The sequence below is a fragment of the Nansenia antarctica genome, assembly GCF_963989245.1.
Source record: "Nansenia antarctica genome assembly, chromosome: 20".
NCBI classification, from domain to species: domain Eukaryota; kingdom Metazoa; phylum Chordata; class Actinopteri; order Argentiniformes; family Microstomatidae; genus Nansenia; species Nansenia antarctica.
In genome coordinates, this window is record NC_137693.1 from 5545611 (window position 1) to 5566374 (window position 20764).

Below are 20764 nucleotides of genomic sequence, written 5' to 3' on the forward strand. Positions count from 1 at the left end.
GACAGGGAGAGGGAGAGGGGGGGAGAGAGAGAGAGAGAGAGAGAGAGAGAGAGGGAGAGAGAGCGAGAGAGAGAGAGAGAGAGAGAGAGAGAGAGAGAGAGAGAGAGAGAGAGAGAGAGAGAGAGAGAAAGGAAGGAGGATCCAGCCTTAGAAAACCGACCACGAGAGATTATAAAGAAAACCTTTTTCCACCAGCACTCCCAAGGGAAGCGCCAACTCTCTATCGACATGTTGGTGAGGTCACAGGAACCTATGACTGAGGGGTAGAGCTATATATGCAGGGATCAAATACATACAGTAGCTGAAAGCATGAGTGTGGGTTGTAAGGCGTTGGGATTCTGTCTCTTCTGTGAGCAGGGTGAGGGTAAGGGTCATGATGAGCATGTGGGTCGTTTGCAGGTTAGGGTGAGTGGGTCAAGGGGTCAGTTAGTAAGGACCGAAGAGTCAGACACAAAAATGGTTGTTAGTACAATAGTAAAGAATGATGGATTCAAATAGGTATACGTAATTATACATAATTGTGGACATTTATCACATTCTTAATTTTGGTTTTAATGAAGTATGCATTGGTAGTGGATTAGCTTGTTTAGGAGATTAACCTGTGTAGGGTTATGCAGATGCACAATAATGATGTGATGTGATGCACATTAGTCATGACACTATGAATCATTCAAATAAACCAGTTGAAAAGAGAAATAACAACAATAGTGTATATTTCAGCCCATTTGGGCTATGTGCAGAGGATGTCAGTGGAGGCATGCAACAGAGTGAATACAGACAAAACAAATATAACCTGAGTCAAATAAAAAATATAACTAACCATACAGTAGTACAGGGACTGTGGCAAAACTCAGAGATTAGAGGGAGGGAGGGGAACGATGCTTTAAAGTTACCAATGAAAAGAGGACATCAGATTTTTTTTTATTACCAATGAAAATAAATGTGCTAATTATGTGCTGAGAATTATTCTATTCATTTTACATTGCTCATTATATCTTCATACTGAGGGCGGACAGGTAATTGTCATTCACTGGAGGTGAATTCCAGGTGGCAAATAAATCATTATCAGTAACTAAAAACAGTAATGATACTCGTGGAATGGAGACATAAAATTTAGCATTTTGAACCCCCCCTTGAAATCGATGCCAATTTTGTCATGTCTTTTGTTGATTCTAGACAGTAAAAGCAAAAAGCGAGATACTGTGGAAAAATAACAGGCAAAAAACAAAACTACACAATTCAAATGATAACTATCATATAATGTTTACCATAGCATGTCCAATGCCAGCGTGCTTCATAAGAAAAGGGGAGGAGAAAGGAAACGGTAAACTCAACAAAGGACTCTAGATACCAAGGAAATTCAAAAATGTTGTCATATTGTGTCATAAAGACATATTGCTTAGCAAGGTAATATCAACTAAATCAATTATTTCCAATTGACACCATAACACAAATACAAATCTAGTCTCATACTTATATTGTAAACTAAAATGCTACCTATTAGTGAGTAAGACCATCAATTGCATCGATTGTAATTGTTGAACAAAAACAAATATTATATTCCACGTTTGGCACAATATAATAAATAAAAAAAATAGATTAGGAAAAAGCCAGCACTAAAAAAATAAATAGTCAAAACGGACATTTTGAAGACTTATGTTAGTACGCAAGACAGTTAGCAAAGCAGTTAGACATAAAACGGCCAGGTTAGACAGGCTTAAAGTGGAGAGGTAGGTGGAAGCAGGCAGGACAAGTGTTAGTAGAACAGCTATTGACAGAGACAAGCCTCCATTAGTTTCACAGTATGTTTTTGGTGAGAAAAGGTTTTCTATTGTATATAAGTGAAACCCAGTGGGAAGGGGCTGAACTAGGTAACATAAACAGTCATATATTGTATATATTTTAATGTGTGAGTGAAATATCACATCATGTTCCCAATTAAACATAATAGGTATGAAAGCTTTATGTTTTCCTTATCTAATGTTATTTGCATAAATATGCATTGCAGCTTTCATTGAAGATAACTGACCATGTCCCAGATTGTTAAATATTATTCAGCCTCTAGTCGAGTCGTGCTGATTCAATAAGTTCAAAGTGATGTTGGCAACAGCAGTAATCTCAACACAGGTAAACAAGGAAAATCACACTGCATTCACATGTATCACCTTGAAGGAAAGAATGAATAATTGGTTACCTAGAATTGAATAAAAAGTATGTCTAGGGAACAGTTTACTAAAATGTTCCCTAAAGAATGTTTAATTTGAGGTATGAGTCACTAAAGTTTGGCTTGGGACTGACAAATTGAGAGTAAAACTGGCGAATGGTGTTGTATACAACATAGATGTTGTAATGATAAAGTAAACGGAGTAAGTTGTTTGTTTCCCATTAATCTTTGTTTTTCAACCCTGTGAGAGAGAAAACGAGCAAAGCAGTGACAAATTCAATCACGAGCTGACATTATAACCCGTCTCTCTTGGATACCCTTGAGGGGAGAACATTCCTGACGACTGGAGGCAAAATAATGATGCTGCCTCTTCAAAAACGATAATTAAACTCTTCCTTTAATAATAGAGGAAAGTGCTTTCTACCGCCTAGAACAACCTGGTGGACCAAGAGTGTGTACCTGGCGAAGGTTGCGTGTCACGCGGACTTCGTGCCAGGCGTTGTCGTTAAATTTGCCGTTGGCGGGCTCAACCAGCGCCTCGAAGGCCCCGGAGCCCAGGTTGATGACCAGCCACACGGCGCCGCTCCTGAGGGACAAGTTAACGTAGTCGGCCGACCTCCCCGTGTGGAGCAGGAGGCCGTTCCTCTGGAGGGTACGGAAGGCGAGTGTGATCTCGTCCAGACTGCTCTGGATGGGCGTCTGAGACAGGTCATAGCTGAAATATTCGTTCCCCTTGTAGGTGGCCACGGACTCCTCTTGCCCTGGGGGGGAGATGTGGGAGAGGCAGCTGTTATATTCTGAACTCGTCCATTCAACGTGCTCAAGGTTTGTTTATTTGTTAATTTGGTCAGTACTGTAACTACAGGTTAATAATGGTGTTTTTTTATATCCAACATGAGACTCAAATGAGGGAACATGAGAGCAACTAAACACAGATCAAATTGTCATCATAATCAGACAATGTCATGTGCCTATAAAAATCATTAACACCTCATCATCAGTTCCTGTCCTAAACACATGGAAATTAGGGATTTGTGACAAAGCTATTAGTAATGTATAAATATGACAGATTGGCATCACCGTCATCACCTCACTCTGCAGACCTCTCCTAGGCTCCTGTCCAAACACTGCTTTTGAGAAAATCTGAAGATAGCAGAATGCCCAAATGCATTCTGGGGCGGAAATCAGACTAAGTGGCTACTACGGATAAAATGTAATATACGTTCACACATTTGGTTTTCCACCCAGGTTCTATCAATCGGACCATGACATTAATTTGAAAACTTGTGAGAAATCATCAGGCAAGTGAAGCCTCAGAATGTCATTTGGAGTCTCGGTGATTTGTGCAGGATTCAATCTTCCAGAGACTAGTTCTGACCTTGAAGATCTCGCCGTGCTGCAGGTAACAGAGAGACACGGAGCTCTTCTTCAGCTCCGATGCATGATTCATTCACTAGATGCATCTACTTAGAGCAAAAGCTAGAGACTTAGAAGAGCACAGTCTCTAAATTCTTGATGTTACAAGACAAATCTGCAGCCATTTCCATTTTAACTACCTGACGTCCCCCACAGTGCAACGGCGGGGAGATCTCCTCATTCATTGTCTCAAGTCTCTGCTGCTGCCCAACTGATTCCATGTGTCACTATTCACTGGTCACACACATGACTTGTAATATTGCCATTAGAAACTTTACGGGATACTGTACCTACGGATTCAAATGTCACGACATATTCCAAATGCTGATTATGTGTGTTGATGTTAAATCGTGAAAAATCGGATTTAAAAACCATAACAACCGTTACAACCAGACCTATACACCCCTGCGAATAAATAAAACATCATCGCTGTAAATAGAACCTCCATATCGGCACAGATGAAAGAGCAGTAAAGCTTCTCTCTGCATGCGCCTGAAGAGAATAAACAGTGTGGACTTACAGTAGCGAGCTCCTCTTAAAAAAACAACAATGGTGGAGCTCACATGCCACCAAAGGGAATAATGGCTCAAGGTCAACATTTATATGAGACACTGTGGGGGTGCAAATGAGAATCCTAATTCAGATCTATCCGTAACATGGTGTAAGGCGACCACATAGTCTTATGAATAAGTCTCCTTTGGCTCGCCTCTGTCCTCTCATTTGACACATCCTGAAGGATCCTTCTCCTCCCTCCATCTTCCATCCCGCTTGTCGCCTGCTATGACTGGTGACCCACTGTGACAAGAGGAATTTAATTAGCACTCCCCAGCATCTGAGGAACAGTACCAGAGACGCATGGGTGGCCTCTTCTTGTCGAATTCCTAATTCTATCTCACAACCACCTCACCCCCCCCGCACCCCCACCCCCACCCCCACCCCACCCCACCCAGCTCTCTCCCATCCTCTCAGTCTGTCTCTCTGTCTGTCTACATCTCATCCTGCACTTTCTTTTTCCAGGAGTGTAATATTTGCTTATTTTTCCTAGGGAAATATATACAGTTGAATTAACGTGGGCCTAGACGCCGAACGCATTTTGCCTTTGCAGAGTAATGAGGCCGTCACAAATCTCAAGAAAGACAAAAGTGAGAGGAGAGAGAAGGCAAGATAATGGAGAATCGGTTAGACAGTATACAGTATAATTACTACATCTTATTTTAGAAACACATTATCATATACCATGCTTACCATAGAAAGCCACTATTTAAAGAGACTCCCACACTAATGTAATCTCTCTTAGCTATGGGCCTACATTCCAAACAGATTATATTATGGAAGGTTCTCTAAGATCATCAGCAAAACACAAAGTCAGCAAAACATTGCCTTTTTTCCGATATTTGCGAGTGCACCCCATCTCATCAATTATAACTAGTAGAATATCCGTTACCCTCTCTAAAGGTCTTCTACTGCTTCCCCTGGGAAAGTGGAGTCACTCAGAGACTGAGATGTTTTTATTTAAAGCCTAAACACCAGAGAGTTTGTTCAAGAAAGTCGGTTTCCTCCCCCAAACAATCACAGCACAAACGAGGCCCATAATGGCCTAACAGACATCTCCTTTCCCCTGTCTGTGTGCTGTATTCAGTCAGAGCTCAGGCCTGATATAATGTGGCTGGTCCCTAAAGTGCATGGCATAGCCTGACAGACGGGGTCCTCTGAGACAGCTCTCACATCGGTGTCAGGGAGAGCTCACATGGTCTCTGAGGGAGAGCATATAGAGTGAAGGAAATAGTCACTTGTTCTATTGCTGGTGGGGGATGCTCCTTCTCAACATTGTCTAGTGTCTTTAAGTAACATCTTCATAACCTTAGTTTTTCTGATAGGGCTTTCACACCGCCGTGGAACTGTGCCTGTTCGGGAACGTGAACCTAGTCTGGAACCAGCCGGCGAACGCAAACTTCGTAAGTCATTTCTAGTCCAGTAACGGAACAGCTGGCTAGTAAGAGAACGTGTTTAGAAAGTGTCTTTATTTCAGATACTGTAGTGGAAGATATCATCCTTCCAGTGAAGTAGCTGCCATCTTGTTGTGACATTTATCCCGCCCCTTCGTCACCCAACGTTGATGGTTACACTGGTATGAACGCAGGCTGGTTCGCCAGACAGCACCAAGGTTCGGAGGTTCCGGAACGCGAACGGGAACAGGCAAGGTTCCTTGGCGGTGTGAAAGCCCTATGAGAGAGGTATAAGTGGGCGCCGGAAACACCTGCTTTGGCAAGTCTCCATACAACATAATAGGTGCACAAAGACTTCCTCTGCAGTCAGATACCTTGAGTGGATAAGTGATGGGAGAGGTCATATTCACACAATGATGGCAGAAGAGCTCCAATAAGGGAACACTCTCCAATTTCTATTCTACCACTCCTGTCCAAGAGGACATACACAGCAAATTGAAAGGATCAGATGTCTGACTTGAATCTGACCTTGAATAATGTCAAAGACATTATGTAAAAAAATAAGGAATTGTTCAATATCTTCAACAGCCCTCTAAATTACCTCCTTTCAGAAATTTGATTTTCACTTAACTTAACAGCGTGAACAATTATTTTTCATAACCACCACGTTCATCTGGCTTTTCTATCGGATGCGATCTACTGAGGCACGGCTTCTTAATTTACAAAAGTCACATGAGATAAAACCTTGGGGTCTCCTAAACCCATTGTGAACAAATCGGATTGTGCTGACGTTACATACCATCCCCACCATCTGTTCCAACTGTTACTTTCACCGCTTACTTCAGCAATGACGGAGTAAATAGCACAGCCTTGGAAATATACCCACAAATACACAAATGCACTCGTAGGTCAAATAAGAGATCAATTTCAGCCCACACAAACACATCAGAACAGCTGAAATCGCATCAACATTTAGGAGCCTATAGATATTCTTCTGTAGATAATGTTAATTGCGAAAACATTGTATGGGATAAAAATGAAGTGGTGGAAATGGTATGCAGTCTTTGTTCGCTGAGGGGTTTGAGTTACAGCACTGTAACATGCTCGGCATGTGCATTAATAGGATGGGGTTTTATTTACGGAGATGTTATTTAAAGAACACTGAACACAACCTAATCCAGAGGCTCCTGGTAAAAAAAGATTAAAAGGGAAAAGGAGAGGTATTCAATTCAGGATAGTTGCATGCTCTCCACAACACGCTGTATTCCTATTCTCTATTCAAACAGCACAACTGAAGTTCGCCCTTTATACCATCACAGAAGGGAGGAGATCTTTCCAATCAAGGTGGTAGTGGCATACTGTATCCAAAAAATCACAAGTGAAACATGTTTTTTCTTAGAAGCTGTGTGTGTGTTTGTGTTTGTGTGTGTTTGTGTGTGCGTGTGTGTGTCGGTGTCGGATTGTGTGCGCATGTACTACTGAGAGTGCAGGATAATAGGGGAAAAACCTGCCTGTAAAATAAGCTGTCACTCTTAAAACTCAGAGCTCTCTCTTCTTTCTCTCCTTCCTTCCCTCCCTCTCTTCTTTCATTAATGCCAAGGCCATGTCAAGGACCCCATGTGCTCTGAAGTTGATTGCAAAGCCATTAGACGTGGGATTATATATGAAGTCTGAGGTCTGGGTCATTAACTTGGGGTGTCTGTTTGTGTGTACGTGTACGTGTGTGTGTGTGTGTGTGTGTGTGTGTGTGTGTGTGTGTGTGTGCACGGTTGCGTGTGTACGTATGTGTATGTGTCTGTGTGTGTGTGTGTGTGTGTGTGTGTGTGCGCTCAGTTGCATGTGTGTGAGTGTGTGTTTGTGTGTGTCGCAGCATCAGTGTACTGCATCTGAGTGTGTCGAGAATGGATTTATTTAGCAATAGCGGCACAGAGTGCAAAACAATCATAGCATTGGTGAAAGAGATTCTCCTATTGTACTCGACCGTAAAATCCTGTATACCCGTGGTCAAACGAATGCAGAAATTAAGCAAAACATTTTTATCATGCTATGCGAAAAAGGTGCTTTATGAGTCATTGTTTTTCCATGAAGTGGCTTCTGAGGGGCAGTGCTCTACTAAACAGCACACATTACAAGGCTTTGCAGATTGATTTAAACATCCCAAGGCCTCAGTGCTCCACTTTGCAGTGAAAGCTACATTAGGCATGCTAACAGAGATCCTATCACTCCAATTGTTTCATATTAACACAACACATTATGATTCGCTGTAGCTAAGTAGACAAACCCTGATATTCCAAGTATCCATACTGTATGTCTCAGGTCATAACATTGTTGAACTATCTCTTTAATCTCAGTCTAATGATCTTGTGATCTTCATCCAATATGAAATGCCGGCCTATAATGATGGTACTGTACACATTAGTATAAGAAGCAACTCGCATAACCCTTCAACAAGTCTCGATACCAGCCTGTATTCCCTGGTGATGAAGTAAGACAAGAAAAATATCAAAAAGTCTCTACTCACGCATCTTGAAATGAACATAATGGATTCACGATTATGACAGTTTGCTAAAAGAGATAAGTGGCCATATGTCTTAGTCAATAAGGAACTCTACATGACGGCCTACTCTTTCACCAAAAGTTTACAGAAATACTGTTTACATCCCAGGACTCAAGGTAGTAGAGGTAGCTTTAATCACTATTCAACAACAAGCTTCAACCACATACAGTACCCTTCCCTTCCCCCAGTCCAGTAGTATGTGCACCAGCACCCAGCCCAGCCATCTCTGGATCACTGATGTGATTAATCACTAGCCTCCTAATCATGCCCACAGGTCTACATTCAATTAAAAGTTCTCTTTTCATTATTCCAGGCCCCACACACACACATGCGCGCACACACACACACACACACACACGCACGCGCACACGCACGCGCACACGCACACGCACACACACACACACACACACGCACACACCACACACACACACACACAAACACACACACACATGCGCGTGCTCACACACACACACACACACACACGTGCGCACACACACACACACACACATCTCAAACACACGTGCACACACACACACACACACACACACATCTCAAACACACGTGCACACATATCTCAAACACACGTGCACACACGCACACGCACACACACTTCACACTTCACACTTCACACCTATCATACTTCAGACTTATGGCATGAGAATTACTGCTGCCAGATCATTAGATTAGATAAACTTCATTCATCCCCAAGGGGGAAACTAGAATAGCTACCTCCGCACATAAAAATAGGACAATAAATACAAAAAACATTGCATACTTCCAACATTCAGAGGCATGATTATCTGTGTCAGCACAACAACACAACCCCTATCCAATATGGATGAGAATAGTCATCATCATCATCATCATCATCATCGTCATCGTCATCGTCATCGTCATCGTCATCACAATCATAGTTATGGATTACATACTGCAGTCTGGTCATTGACAGACCTGAAGGGTGCTGACACAAAACATCTCCTAAACGCTTCCAGCAAACAACAGCATAGTGGAGGACACGAGCCAAAATGGTAATGTGAATCAATGAAGGTTGTCAAACTGACTTAAATGTCAAGTATTTTGAATATTTAGCATTTAAATGGAATTGGAGACGGCGGGTGATGTACTTCAGCTATTGGCTGTCTGTACGAGACACAAAGGCCCCACGGTAAAGACAACAATGCAACACTATGAGGCACACTGTCAAAATCAACTTGATACATCCCTTATTTACTTACTTACTTACTTACTTACATCACAGCAGCTCCCAATATATAACATTTCCCCACACAACGTGTCAAGTTATCTTCCCTCTACAATAAATCATAATGACAGTGAAAGGGCTCAGAATACAATAGCCTTCAGCTGACCTACCTTACACTTGAACCCAACCCCCCCCCCCCCCCCCCCCCCCCCCCCCCCTCTCACCCTCTCCTGCACCAAACAGAATCGTGATTGGTTTAGGAACACCGGCCAGCCAGTTTCTAATACTGTACCACTTCTGACAATCTACCGTATCTCTGCAGGTGAGGGTGCTGCAGTCCATGTATGTAATACTACTAAAAATGTAGCTACAGTTGCTGGGGCAGGACTGCTTCTGGTAGGTGTAAGGTGACACAAGTTCTGCTGCTTCTTTGCCTAAGAGCCGAGGACATCTGAAGGGAAGGGATCACTAACCAACGCAGTAAAAATCCATTATGCAGCTAATCTGCTCCAATGCCATGGTTCAGAGCATGACTTTACAGCATAACCAGTAATGATAAGTGACACCTTTAAGGTCCTATAACATGTAACTGAGTCTTATTATAATCTATTTAAATTGCCATTTAAAGAGAGGGATAGACTTAAGTACAGACCATTGTGGCTTGGCTTTGGGCTACTCCCATTACAACCTGCTGAGTGAGTGAATGAGTGAAGCATCACAGAGACATCAGCAGGCTGAACAGCAGAGCATAGAGCATATCGTATGGCTGATATCCCCTGGATGGATTAGCCTTCTTCTAACTAGAGTTCCACACATACTACAGCAGAGTGGTATAAACGTATAACTAAATGGTAACTCTGGATTACAGTAGAGAGCAGATAGAACATAGTACCGCTAGGAAGGAATGTCTGTCTGTGGTTCTACTACAGGCAGATGACATCACAGTCTGGAGGCCCACCAAGAGGTGTCTCTCTAGCTGTCATTAGCATGTTGACGTTAGCATGTTTACTGCCATTAGCATGCAGGTTCAGAACCCAGACAGACGAGCAGATACTGTCGATACTGAGTCCATCATCAATGTCTGTAGCCATGGTGAATTCCCCAACGTGAATTCTCATTGATTCAAGCATTATTTTCCTGTCCTTTATTTCTCATAAATTGTGCAATGCTATTGTGGTCCTGTATATACACATACTCACAGGAAATGTGTCAAGCAAATCAAGACAGACATTTTATTTGTCTGGCTGAATAAACCACAGGTTTAAGCTTGTGAGAGCAAAGTGCTGCTTGTGATGGCCAACGGTAGCTGTGGTCTGCGAGGAGGCAATGGCTGCAACTTTGAATTTGTGGAAAAGATGGTGTGCTCTGCTCTCTCATGCCAAGGATATTTCAAAGTATTATTCAAGGTAGATGTCTCGCTGGGGAGGTTTCACAATTCTTTCCCAATTCTAGAAACTGTGTTTTTACGGAGCTCATAAATAAGCACACACTCATGTAAGACAAGGCTGGAAAAACACAAAAACACTAAGACAGTATAAACTGTATTCACATTTTCTAAGACATAATAAAAATGGGGCAGGGATTGGCAAGAAACATTCCTCCATGTAATTAAGAGAATGCTACTGCTACTACAGTATTCAGCTATTAAATCAAAGCATGCCATCTTACCAGATTGTGATGAATCCCCTGCAAGAAGAAAAAAAAACTGTCAGTTGGTGATTTGATCATACTGTGTATGTGGTTATCCTTCGACGCCTACTCAATCCCTTTCCACACACCCGAGAAAGGTCAAAAACATTGTTTGTGCAGTTTCTGTATTATTTACGCCGTATCATGTAAACAATAATTCCAGCTAACAGAAAGGTAGTCAAATGATGCTCGTAGAACAGTAAGGATACCCAGTGTGTGCACCCAGAAGCCCTCACTGTTAGCAAACGACGTGTTCACCCGGCATCCCAAAGTGCCAGCGGGTCAAGACACACACATGAAGGTACTACCACAGTCTGTAAAGCTGTGACGCTTTGTGAAGTGAATAAACACTCGACCCCACTCTCAGAGGTGCCTCTTTACCCATGCGTCTTAAAACACATACCCTCAGAGCAACCGTCCTTTCAAGTGAGCCACCCTTGTCGAACCATCGTCTGCACACACAATTTGAGTCATACTGTAGACAGGCTTAGGAAAAAAGGTATAGTTATAATAGACATTCAGAGTACATATAGACGTAATATGGATATACTCTTATATAGATGAAATGTGAATGCCCGTTAAAGCTTTCTTTGATTAAGCCACCACTTTGTCCTCTATGTCTGATAACATGAAGGTCACGTTTGCCCAAAATGTCATTATGTTGATTATGATTATGTATTTAAGTAAACTGTTGTGTGTGTGTTTTGTTTTTACATGGAGAAATCTCTATTCGAAAAAAAAAACATTTATTTCTGATACCAACGCCACTCCAGTCGTTAAGAGGACAAATGTCTTTTGGCATCAAAACCAAGTGGGGATCATCTTTTACTAGAACACAAACGGTTCTGACTCTACAAGACAGCGAGCGGTAACACGAGTAACGGCGGACGTACTCATTAAAGTGTCTCCTTGGACAGATAATTGTAGTTGACAGTAAATTGTAGTCAACTGAAAGCATATCATTATGTAGTTTGAGACTAATATTACAGAGGGAAGGAATCAGTGCATTTACACGCCTTGGTGAGAGTCTGTGCTGCCCTGCGCTCAGTATGAATCTGTCAGGCTGAGCCCTAATTGCCTAGCCTTTATGTTGAAAGAAATGAACAGGCAGATTGCCATGACGACAGGATGGATCAGCATCTAGACATCATTCCTGGCCTGAAACTAGAAACTGATCCAGGTACACTTGTATCTCCCTCTGTGGATAGAGAGATAGAGTTGTATTTTAATTGGGTTGATCAAATCAAGCGTTGTAATTGGCCAAGAGGCATTTGAGACTGTGATGCAAACAACGATAATGTTATGGTTAAAAACCTGTTATGACATTCATGCGATTCACTAGATTTGTGTTTCACGTTTCCCTTAACAATGATATATATACGTTTTGAAAACGACGTTTCTGAGCGCAGGGTAGAAACCGCCACAATCAATAACCAAATTAATATTTAAAGCACGGTTTACTTGTCACCATTTTCAGATGTGTTGTGTACTGTATGGGCTTTCATGTTATAGTGCAACAAACCACTGGTGTTGATTTAAGCAATAATGCCCTCAAGCCCGTGGTTTATTGCCCCTATTGTCACTTGGTAGGGCTTTGCTGGCTAACACTCCCCCCTCCACTCATGACAATATTGACGATAAATCACGGCCTTGAGGGAATTATTGCTTAAATCAACACCAGTGGTTTGTAATACCGTAACATGAAAGCCCATACAGTATGGATAGTTAGTGGTCGCAAAAATGCTGAATGAATTATATTTCCGATGGGTTGTTGTTGTTGTTTTTCATTGATGTTACCAGGAGGAGGCCATGCAGATGTCATGATATAGTTGGCTTGAGCTTAGAAACCTGCCTCATTCTCTTCCTATCATTTAAAGAGTATTGTCTCGGCGGTATAGGAACTGACTATTAGGTATTAAGCATTATGTAGACATCATCTACAGAATGCAAACAAATATTCCATTCCAACAAACAATGTTAAGTAGCTTCATTTGCCCACTTTATTCTTCATGAAAGTAGATTGAATGGAGTTGTTCAGTAGGGTGTGTCTGCTTACTAGCCTGCCTGTCCTCATTCTGTTTGTCAGTCTCCATTCCTCCCTCTATCCTTGAGACGAGACCTGACATTCAACCCAGTGATAATGTTACTTCCACACCATCATGTTCCTAGGTATAGTAAAGTCTCCTTATCATTAGTTTCCCCTATATCTAACTGGCATTTGGACAGGCATGCATGAGCTGTAATTGCGTCTGCATCTTAGGGGCATGTAGATTGGATGCAACATGGCCATGCTTAATTCGGCCTAAAAAAAAAATGCAGATGGAAAAACGAGAGTGTACATCATGTACCGGACTGACTAAGAGAAAACAGCTACTCCTGACAATCTACCTTTTCCAGAGGTCATTTCACTTTGAACATTGTATTCTATTGGGTGATGACAATCCGAGTATGTGTTTACAGGAGGAGCAAAATGTGTTGTGAGTAAGTTGTTATGACGGATTTGAGCCTCTCAGTGCAAGTTCTCCAACAAGACTGAGTAGCCAAACAAACAGAGTGGCTTCAGAGCTGCAATCACACATCTTAGGCATGAGGCATACACTATCTACGTATACAACATTAGCCATCCTTCCATTTGAATAGGCCACATGAAATCCAAACCCGAAGAAAGACTGTGAGCATAAAAGTGTTACCTTTGTGAAAGACTGCAGAGGTCAAAGGTGAAGTTCCAGTAGCTGGGCCAGTGGTCGGGGACAAGGATTTGACGGACAAGTTGGAGTGTGGGTACAAAGAGCAGAACATGACAGGAAGCACAAATGAAAGGAACGAGGAAATGAGGGGGAAGAGGGAAGGGACATGTTAGTGCAGAACAGTGAACTGGTAAATGATTTGGAGGGCAGGGAAGATGGTGTGAGCAGGTGGTTTTAAAGAAGGAAAAGAAAACCAACAGACCCCATACCTTGGCGGTTTAACATCAGGTGCGCCAGACCTTGAGGGAAAGAACAGAAAAAAGGATAGGAAAACAGGAAGGTCATAAAAAGGTTCGGGAGAAACCAAAAGCATTGTCACAACGTTGGACTGCAGTTTGTGACAGACATCCTGGGATAGATACGGATGCCAGAGGTCAAATCAAACTAAAACGGAGGAGGAAACCAAAACTAAAAACAGACAAACATTTCTTGAGAGGGGGAGAGCGGGAGAAGAAAAAAAGCATCTAGATTGGTGCAACCCCCGAAGGTAGTTGCTCACACAGATGCTTTTTTCCTAATGGAACACATACTCTTACTCTTAGGCAGACAGCTTTCTCAGATTGTAATTATGTTTTTGGTCACCTGTCAAACTCTTTCAAATTCTTCATTCATTCTCCCATAGAAACCGGCGCATACCCGCCTACAGATCAAAATCCCTCACATAATGCATGCAGCAGGAACATAGGCAAGTGAGGACTCTATCCATTGTAGAGAGAAAGAAAAAAAAGGTTAACTAGATTGAGGAGTGCAATCGGACCAAACCCAGGGAGGGCAATAACAATCAATAACCTGGGGGCGTGAGAGCCCCGATGTGACATATTTACTCTAATCATACTGCTGCAGTTGTTGTTGCCAATGGAGAACACATCATATGCAAAACACATCAATAAAATACAATGTTACCATGTAGTTTATTTAACTGGCGCTCAGTAAACTGGAGCACTGCATTTCTGTGGACATCGCGTGCAATCATTTTGTGTTGCATAAACCAATGAACACAGAGTCTTGTGGCTTAGTTGCAGACTAAATAGCGGTTACTGTATTTAAAATGGACCTAGTGTCCAATGTACCTATCTTCTGCTGTAGATTGAAGACCCATCTTTTCAGGCTACATCTTAACTGTCCCTCCTAAAAACCTCTTCATCCCCACTACCACCCTGCAGTTTCTCTACTGTAAATACATTTATAAATAGTGTCGTGACAGCCAATGGCCCCTGGTCCTAGCATAGATTTATTTTTCTTATGATGACTGATGTATAGATGATTCAATTACTTAGACAAATGTATTTGTAAGTCGCTTAGGATAAAGGCGTCTGCTAAATATCAAAAATGTAAATGTAAATAAAGTATGTGGTTAACTGAACAAGACATTAATTTCCCAACAAGGCTAATTTACACACAATTACACCATCATGAAGATGACCCAAAGCAATTAATTACTAAAGCTGAGCCTGGAAAAACTGTTTTTTAAAGCTGAAAGAAGGATTGTCTATGTTTTTTGTGTCTATGACAGTTGTCATTTCTTGGGTGAAGTGATGGTTCTTTAATCATATCAGCCCAGAGTTCTTCAGATGCATTTTTCTTACGTAAAGTAAATCATTTATGACATTTTAACACTTTTAGAGATCAAAAACTTGTCATCTATATATTCATCATATTGAGCATATTCAGCCCTCTCTGCACTTCAGCAGATGTTGTGATATAACCTCTTTCCATCTCAGCAATTTGTTTTATTATTTCATTTACACTTTTCAACAAAACAAATAACATTATATATATATATATATATATATATATATATCTTTTACCAAGTTGAAAATTGTGCAACAGGAAAACGGTAAACACAATTGATTGAATTGGTCTAGTCTAGTGCATGACTTTGTTAAGCTATTGTGCTATATGATTTCCTCACTTCTCCAACATAAAATCCCAGAAATGACTATGTCAAGTACTGTTATTACACCTGCTGTGTTTCCAGATAGCGTAAGAACACTGAAGGTCTTGATTCACTAAGCGTTTGCACCATGGGGTAAATTACACCTGCTTTCTCCAAAGATCAAAAGAACACATGCAGTATATGGTACAAATGTTTTAAAAATACAGGTTAAGAGGAAGAACGGAGAAATTGAAATAAAACATCAACGAAGACAGCCTCATGTTCAGTTTGGTTATTTTATCCCATATTAAAAAAAAAAAATGAGAGAGAATGAAGTCACTCATCACAGATGTGTTAAACAGAGCTGGTCCCCCCCCCCATAGTATCTGTGTTGGAGGAAATTGGACAATTTAACCGGTGAATGAGATGTTATTGATCATCTGATCAAGACTCCCCAGTGGGGCTTTAGAACATATACCATTTATTAGAGAACAAGCTGAACACACACACACACACATGCCATGACACCTCTTCATTTGCTGCCAATGACTTTTAATTTCGAGGCTGGGAGGATGTGACGAAGAAACAATGGCCTTAGATAGAGGTAACATTCCGAAGAGCTATGCTGAACCAGACAGCATCTAACAGCCATGGTTTGTCGAAGCTTTTTAATGTGATAAACATCACTAGCTTTATTTTTCTGAAAGCCTTTTGAAGTGTCAAATCTATCTGTGGATGCAGTGCGTCTTGTGCATTGAAATTCAGTGCCGCCTTATCTGTGTTGGCATAGCAACAGGTTCTCGTGTTTCCCCCTAACATGACGTTGACCCCCCCCTCCTCCGACCCCCCGCACCCGACCCCTCTTGCCCCTCCCCGCCCCTACCCTCTCCTTTCCTTGAATGCTTCTATTGTGAAGGTTAATAATCTCACAATCATGCAAATTCTATAGAATATCTGTCTGTTAGAATGTGTATGTATTCTAACAACCACCATTGGTCGTCAGTGGTTCTGAAATATATTGTATTTTTCATGGCCATTATTTATTGTTTTAGCATCCCACATCACAATAAAATAGAAGACGATGCATGCCAATGAATATATTTGCAATAAATCTGTGAAGCAATAAATGACCAATCAATTCTAATATATTTATTTTTTTACTAGAAATCCTATGCTCCATAAAATAAACAAGCAAAACGAAAGCAAACAAGCTATGCAGTAAGTAAGAAGACTTATTAGACCAAAAATAAGTTCAATGACTAACCTGTTATTGTTGAAACAGTCCTACAGTGCGCTTCATTCATCAATGCTTCCAGGTAATACATTAGTTAACCTTGTTTCCTAAGAGGGCAATGATGTGCCATATCATTTGAAATTAAACTGGTTAGAGCACCTACATCATGGTGAAACAGGCCTCTTTTCCCACTCCCTTCCCCTGGTTCTATTTTATTAGAAGCCCAGTACAGTACATTAAAATGGTTCTGGCAGTAATTTATATAATTTAATGTTCCCTCGAATTCAACAGTATTAACCTCTGCTTTACTCAAAACAGTGATGCCCAATACCTATTCCTGCCGTTTCAGAGGAACAATCTCATACGACAATGAGATGAGCATCTGTGATGACCTTAGCCTTTTCGTGCCGAACAACATCCTGGAGAAAAGAACGAGGGGTTAGGATTTAGGATTTTGCTGAGTTTGTTTTCCCCATGAAGGGTACAGTATTAACAAGCTTTGAAGGGGAATATTCTAATGAGGGATTAAACCAAGGTCACTGGTGCTTAGAGATCCCTTCCCATCAGCACCACACACCAGCTGTGTCCTCCTGTTTGAAGATCTCTGTCCTGGTGGTTGGCACATGTCCACTCTGTTTTCACCCAAGGTAAGGGTCATCATGGTGGAAACATTCACACCACCACACTTACCAGCAATTCACACTGTCTGCACTGTCATACATCATACAGTCGGCAACATTGGATGTGTACAGGCTTATGGAAATTATGTGATTTCACACAATCATTTTCACACAATAATCTGACTGTGTGTGTGTGTGTGGGGGAGGGGGGGTTTGTCTTATTGGTGTTCGACAGTATATCCATGTGTGAGGATGCGGGTGTAAGGTGTCTGCACTTCACTCTTTCACAGACCACAGTCTTTCTGACAAAACATCAGAGGGCGTCGCACTCCATGTCTCTTGGCCTAAAAGTGTGCTCCACCTTGGCCTCCTTCCTCCCAGACTCCTGACCCAGTCTCTATCACACAGACACGGGGGGAATCGACATGCTGTCTTCAGGAGAGAAGATTCACCTGCCTTGCCCTTTATGATCCCAAAGTATTCACTCCTAACTAACAGTTACTTAGAATGTCACCCAAGAGAGAATTCCTGTCAGTAACCCTCTTGTGTACAACCAAATATAGCATTTTTGGGTTACTATTTTTATAGGGGGGTTTTTGTTGTCGGCTGGAACATGGTAGAGCAATCTAGGTCCATTGATATACAAGACTACAAAGACTTGCTGCTGGATGTCACATTGCATTGCTCCGGGGAGAAAGAAAAAAAGGGGTCCAGTGAGTCACATTTTTTCGAGTGTCATCTTTGTTTTCATGCATTCTGCACTGAGGACGGAATACAGGCTCCGTGTCAAAGCTTTAATCCAATAAAGACTCTAATGCTTTCTCTTTGCGGCATGTCATTTAATAATGCTTTGCCTTTTGCTGTTAGCGTGGTCATAGCATCCTTGCTCATCACAAGGGGAATTAGGAGCGATTAAAGCCTCTTGTTTGAAAGCAGTGTCTGAACCGAAGCCTTGTACTCATCCCATGTGTGGAACGCAGACCTCTAAATAGCCCTCAACATCACCATTATCTGCACAGGCCCTGTTTAACAAAGGGACTCGACGAGGTTCAGTCTACTGTATAACGTATTGAAAGTGTGTTCCGTTTAAATACGGTACAGAAATGTGCAGTACAGCATGCAAAAAGAGGAAGGTGTGTTAAGGTTTAAGCGAGGATTTGGAAGGTTTAGCCAGCCCTTTGGAATACAAATGTATTGATGCCTTTGTATTCAATCACATCTGTGTCCACAGCTACAGTACGAGCACTGTTGACTAATTGGTCATTGTAAATAATTGTTATCAAAATACTCTATAGATTAATCTGACTTGCTATTGTGATTCTCTAACGTAACCTACTACACAGGCGAACAAAGCATTAGTAGTAGATCGATGTGGGTAGTTTCAGCAGCATTAGATAGATGTGAGTAGTTTCAGCAGTATTAGATCGATGTGAGTAGTTTCAGCAGTATTAGATTGGTGTGAGTAGTTTCAGCAGCATTAGATAGATGTGAGTAGTTTCAGCAGTATTAGACTGGTGTGAGTAGTTTCAGCAGTATTAGATCGATGTGAGTAGTTTCAGCAGCATTAGATAGATGTGAGTAGTTTCAGCAGTATTAGACTGGTGTGAGTAGTTTCAGCAGTATTAGATAGATGTGAGTAGTTTCAGCAGTAGTAATAGATTGGTGTGAGAAGTTTCAGCAATATTAGATAGCTGTGAGAAGTTTGCAGCGGTAGATAGATGCGAGTAGTTTCAGCGGAATTAAATAAGTGTGTGTAGTGTGCGTAGTTTGCTATTCCAGCCAGCAGCAGTGATTTATAATGTCCTGTGGCCCAAAGCACCACAAGCTGGACCCCAGAGCCTGTTGGCTTCCCTGGCACCAGGACCAGTGCTCCTTACAGGGTGATGGATGTCTCTCATTGCTGCCCGGCTTGCTGAACTAAACTGGGCCCCTCTTCCTCCTTCGTGTCCTCCTCCTCCTCCTCCTCCTCTACATTCAATCTTCATTTTCCCTGTGTGCTTTATTCAAGAGTGATTTCATATGTGTTATTGTGATGTGGTCAAACAAGCTGTCAATGATCCCATTGTGAGAGACAAATCGGTGAAAAATAACAACTCATTCTCAGAAGTAAACATTTTCCATGACTGTCATTGTGGTGACAACCAATCCTGTGACAACCTGATATACTGTACACCCTTGATGTCAAGGCCGTGCTAATCAGCCATCTTTATACATAGCTGGGGTATTCTAGATGGTACAGCTAGCACAATCAGCAGCTTTGATCAGCGAGATGAGATTCCCACTGTCTTTGTGAGCCTCACAGAGGAAATCCCAGTGTCAACAAAGCAAGCGAACTTCTCGCTTCTTCGATTAATCTCGGAGTTAAAGATAAATGCCTACCTCAGCGGTTCACTGACATCTAAAGACAAAGTCAGGGCAGAGTCGGACCGGACTGTAGGACAGTGGCAGAAACCGGTAACCGACAGTAGCCAGTCGTAGGACACTATGCTATACAAGTGATAGACAGTATTCTAGAGAAAAGATGAGACTCCACCTGACATGTTGTGAAAAGGTCCAGCTTTTACCACTGTGTGTTGCTCAATTCCTCCAGTTCTGTGGCACCCACTAGCTTTAGACTGAACCGGCGCCCAGTCACCTTCATCACCATACATTAATATTCATTCCCAGAGGCTGCCTAAAGTGCCCACTTAGTATCTCCTTGGTTCAGCTCAGTTCAATTTAGTCATCAGAACCGCAGTCCAAGCTGACAATGCCCCCACTCCCCCAAACACATCTCAATGCTGTGATATACAGTAAGCCATTGTACGGCAGCAGATAATAAAACAAACAATGGTCTCTTACCTTCCGCTGCTTTCGAGATAACTGTATGGAAGCAGAGAAAACACACACAATCATTAGTATTGTTCAATTAGAAGGCTACAGTACAAAGAATATGTGCAGAATACTATCATACTATGTACTGTCATACTACTGTTTTGATCCATTAGGCACCAAGCAAACGCAGACCCATTTTTATGGCATAGTAAAAGTCTGGCCTATCACCCAGTTAGGGCCTGAAGCCCAAGTCAGTGATATGGCTGTATAAAAGACATCATAAACGTGGCCTTCATGGTTTACATACTGTTACATCCTCCTATGTTTTCTGTTCAGTTATCTGTCTTCCCCAGGGAAAAAAAAGATTTTTTTTTTCCTGGTTTTTGCGATCGGCCATTTTTGCCGATCACCGATCGAGTCATTTGGAGTGAAATCGGCCGATTTAAATCGGTGGCCGATAAATCGGAGCATCCCTAGTTCTCAGAAGGTCACACCTCTCA

General features: G+C 41.8%; 1 protein-coding gene across 1 annotated transcript in view; it reads right to left on the reverse strand.

Annotated features, from left to right (window-relative positions):
* nrxn2a (neurexin 2a) overlaps positions 1 to 20764 on the reverse strand; it is a gene marked incomplete at both ends in the record, with an annotated part of 162800 nt that overhangs the window by 133363 nt on the left and 8673 nt on the right. Inside the window, 2 exons of the mRNA XM_080549562.1 lie at positions 2624 to 2961; positions 13930 to 13959. Of these exons, the coding sequence (XP_080405688.1) occupies positions 2624 to 2961; positions 13930 to 13959 (368 nt within the window). The remainder of the gene's footprint in view (positions 1 to 2623; positions 2962 to 13929; positions 13960 to 20764) is intronic.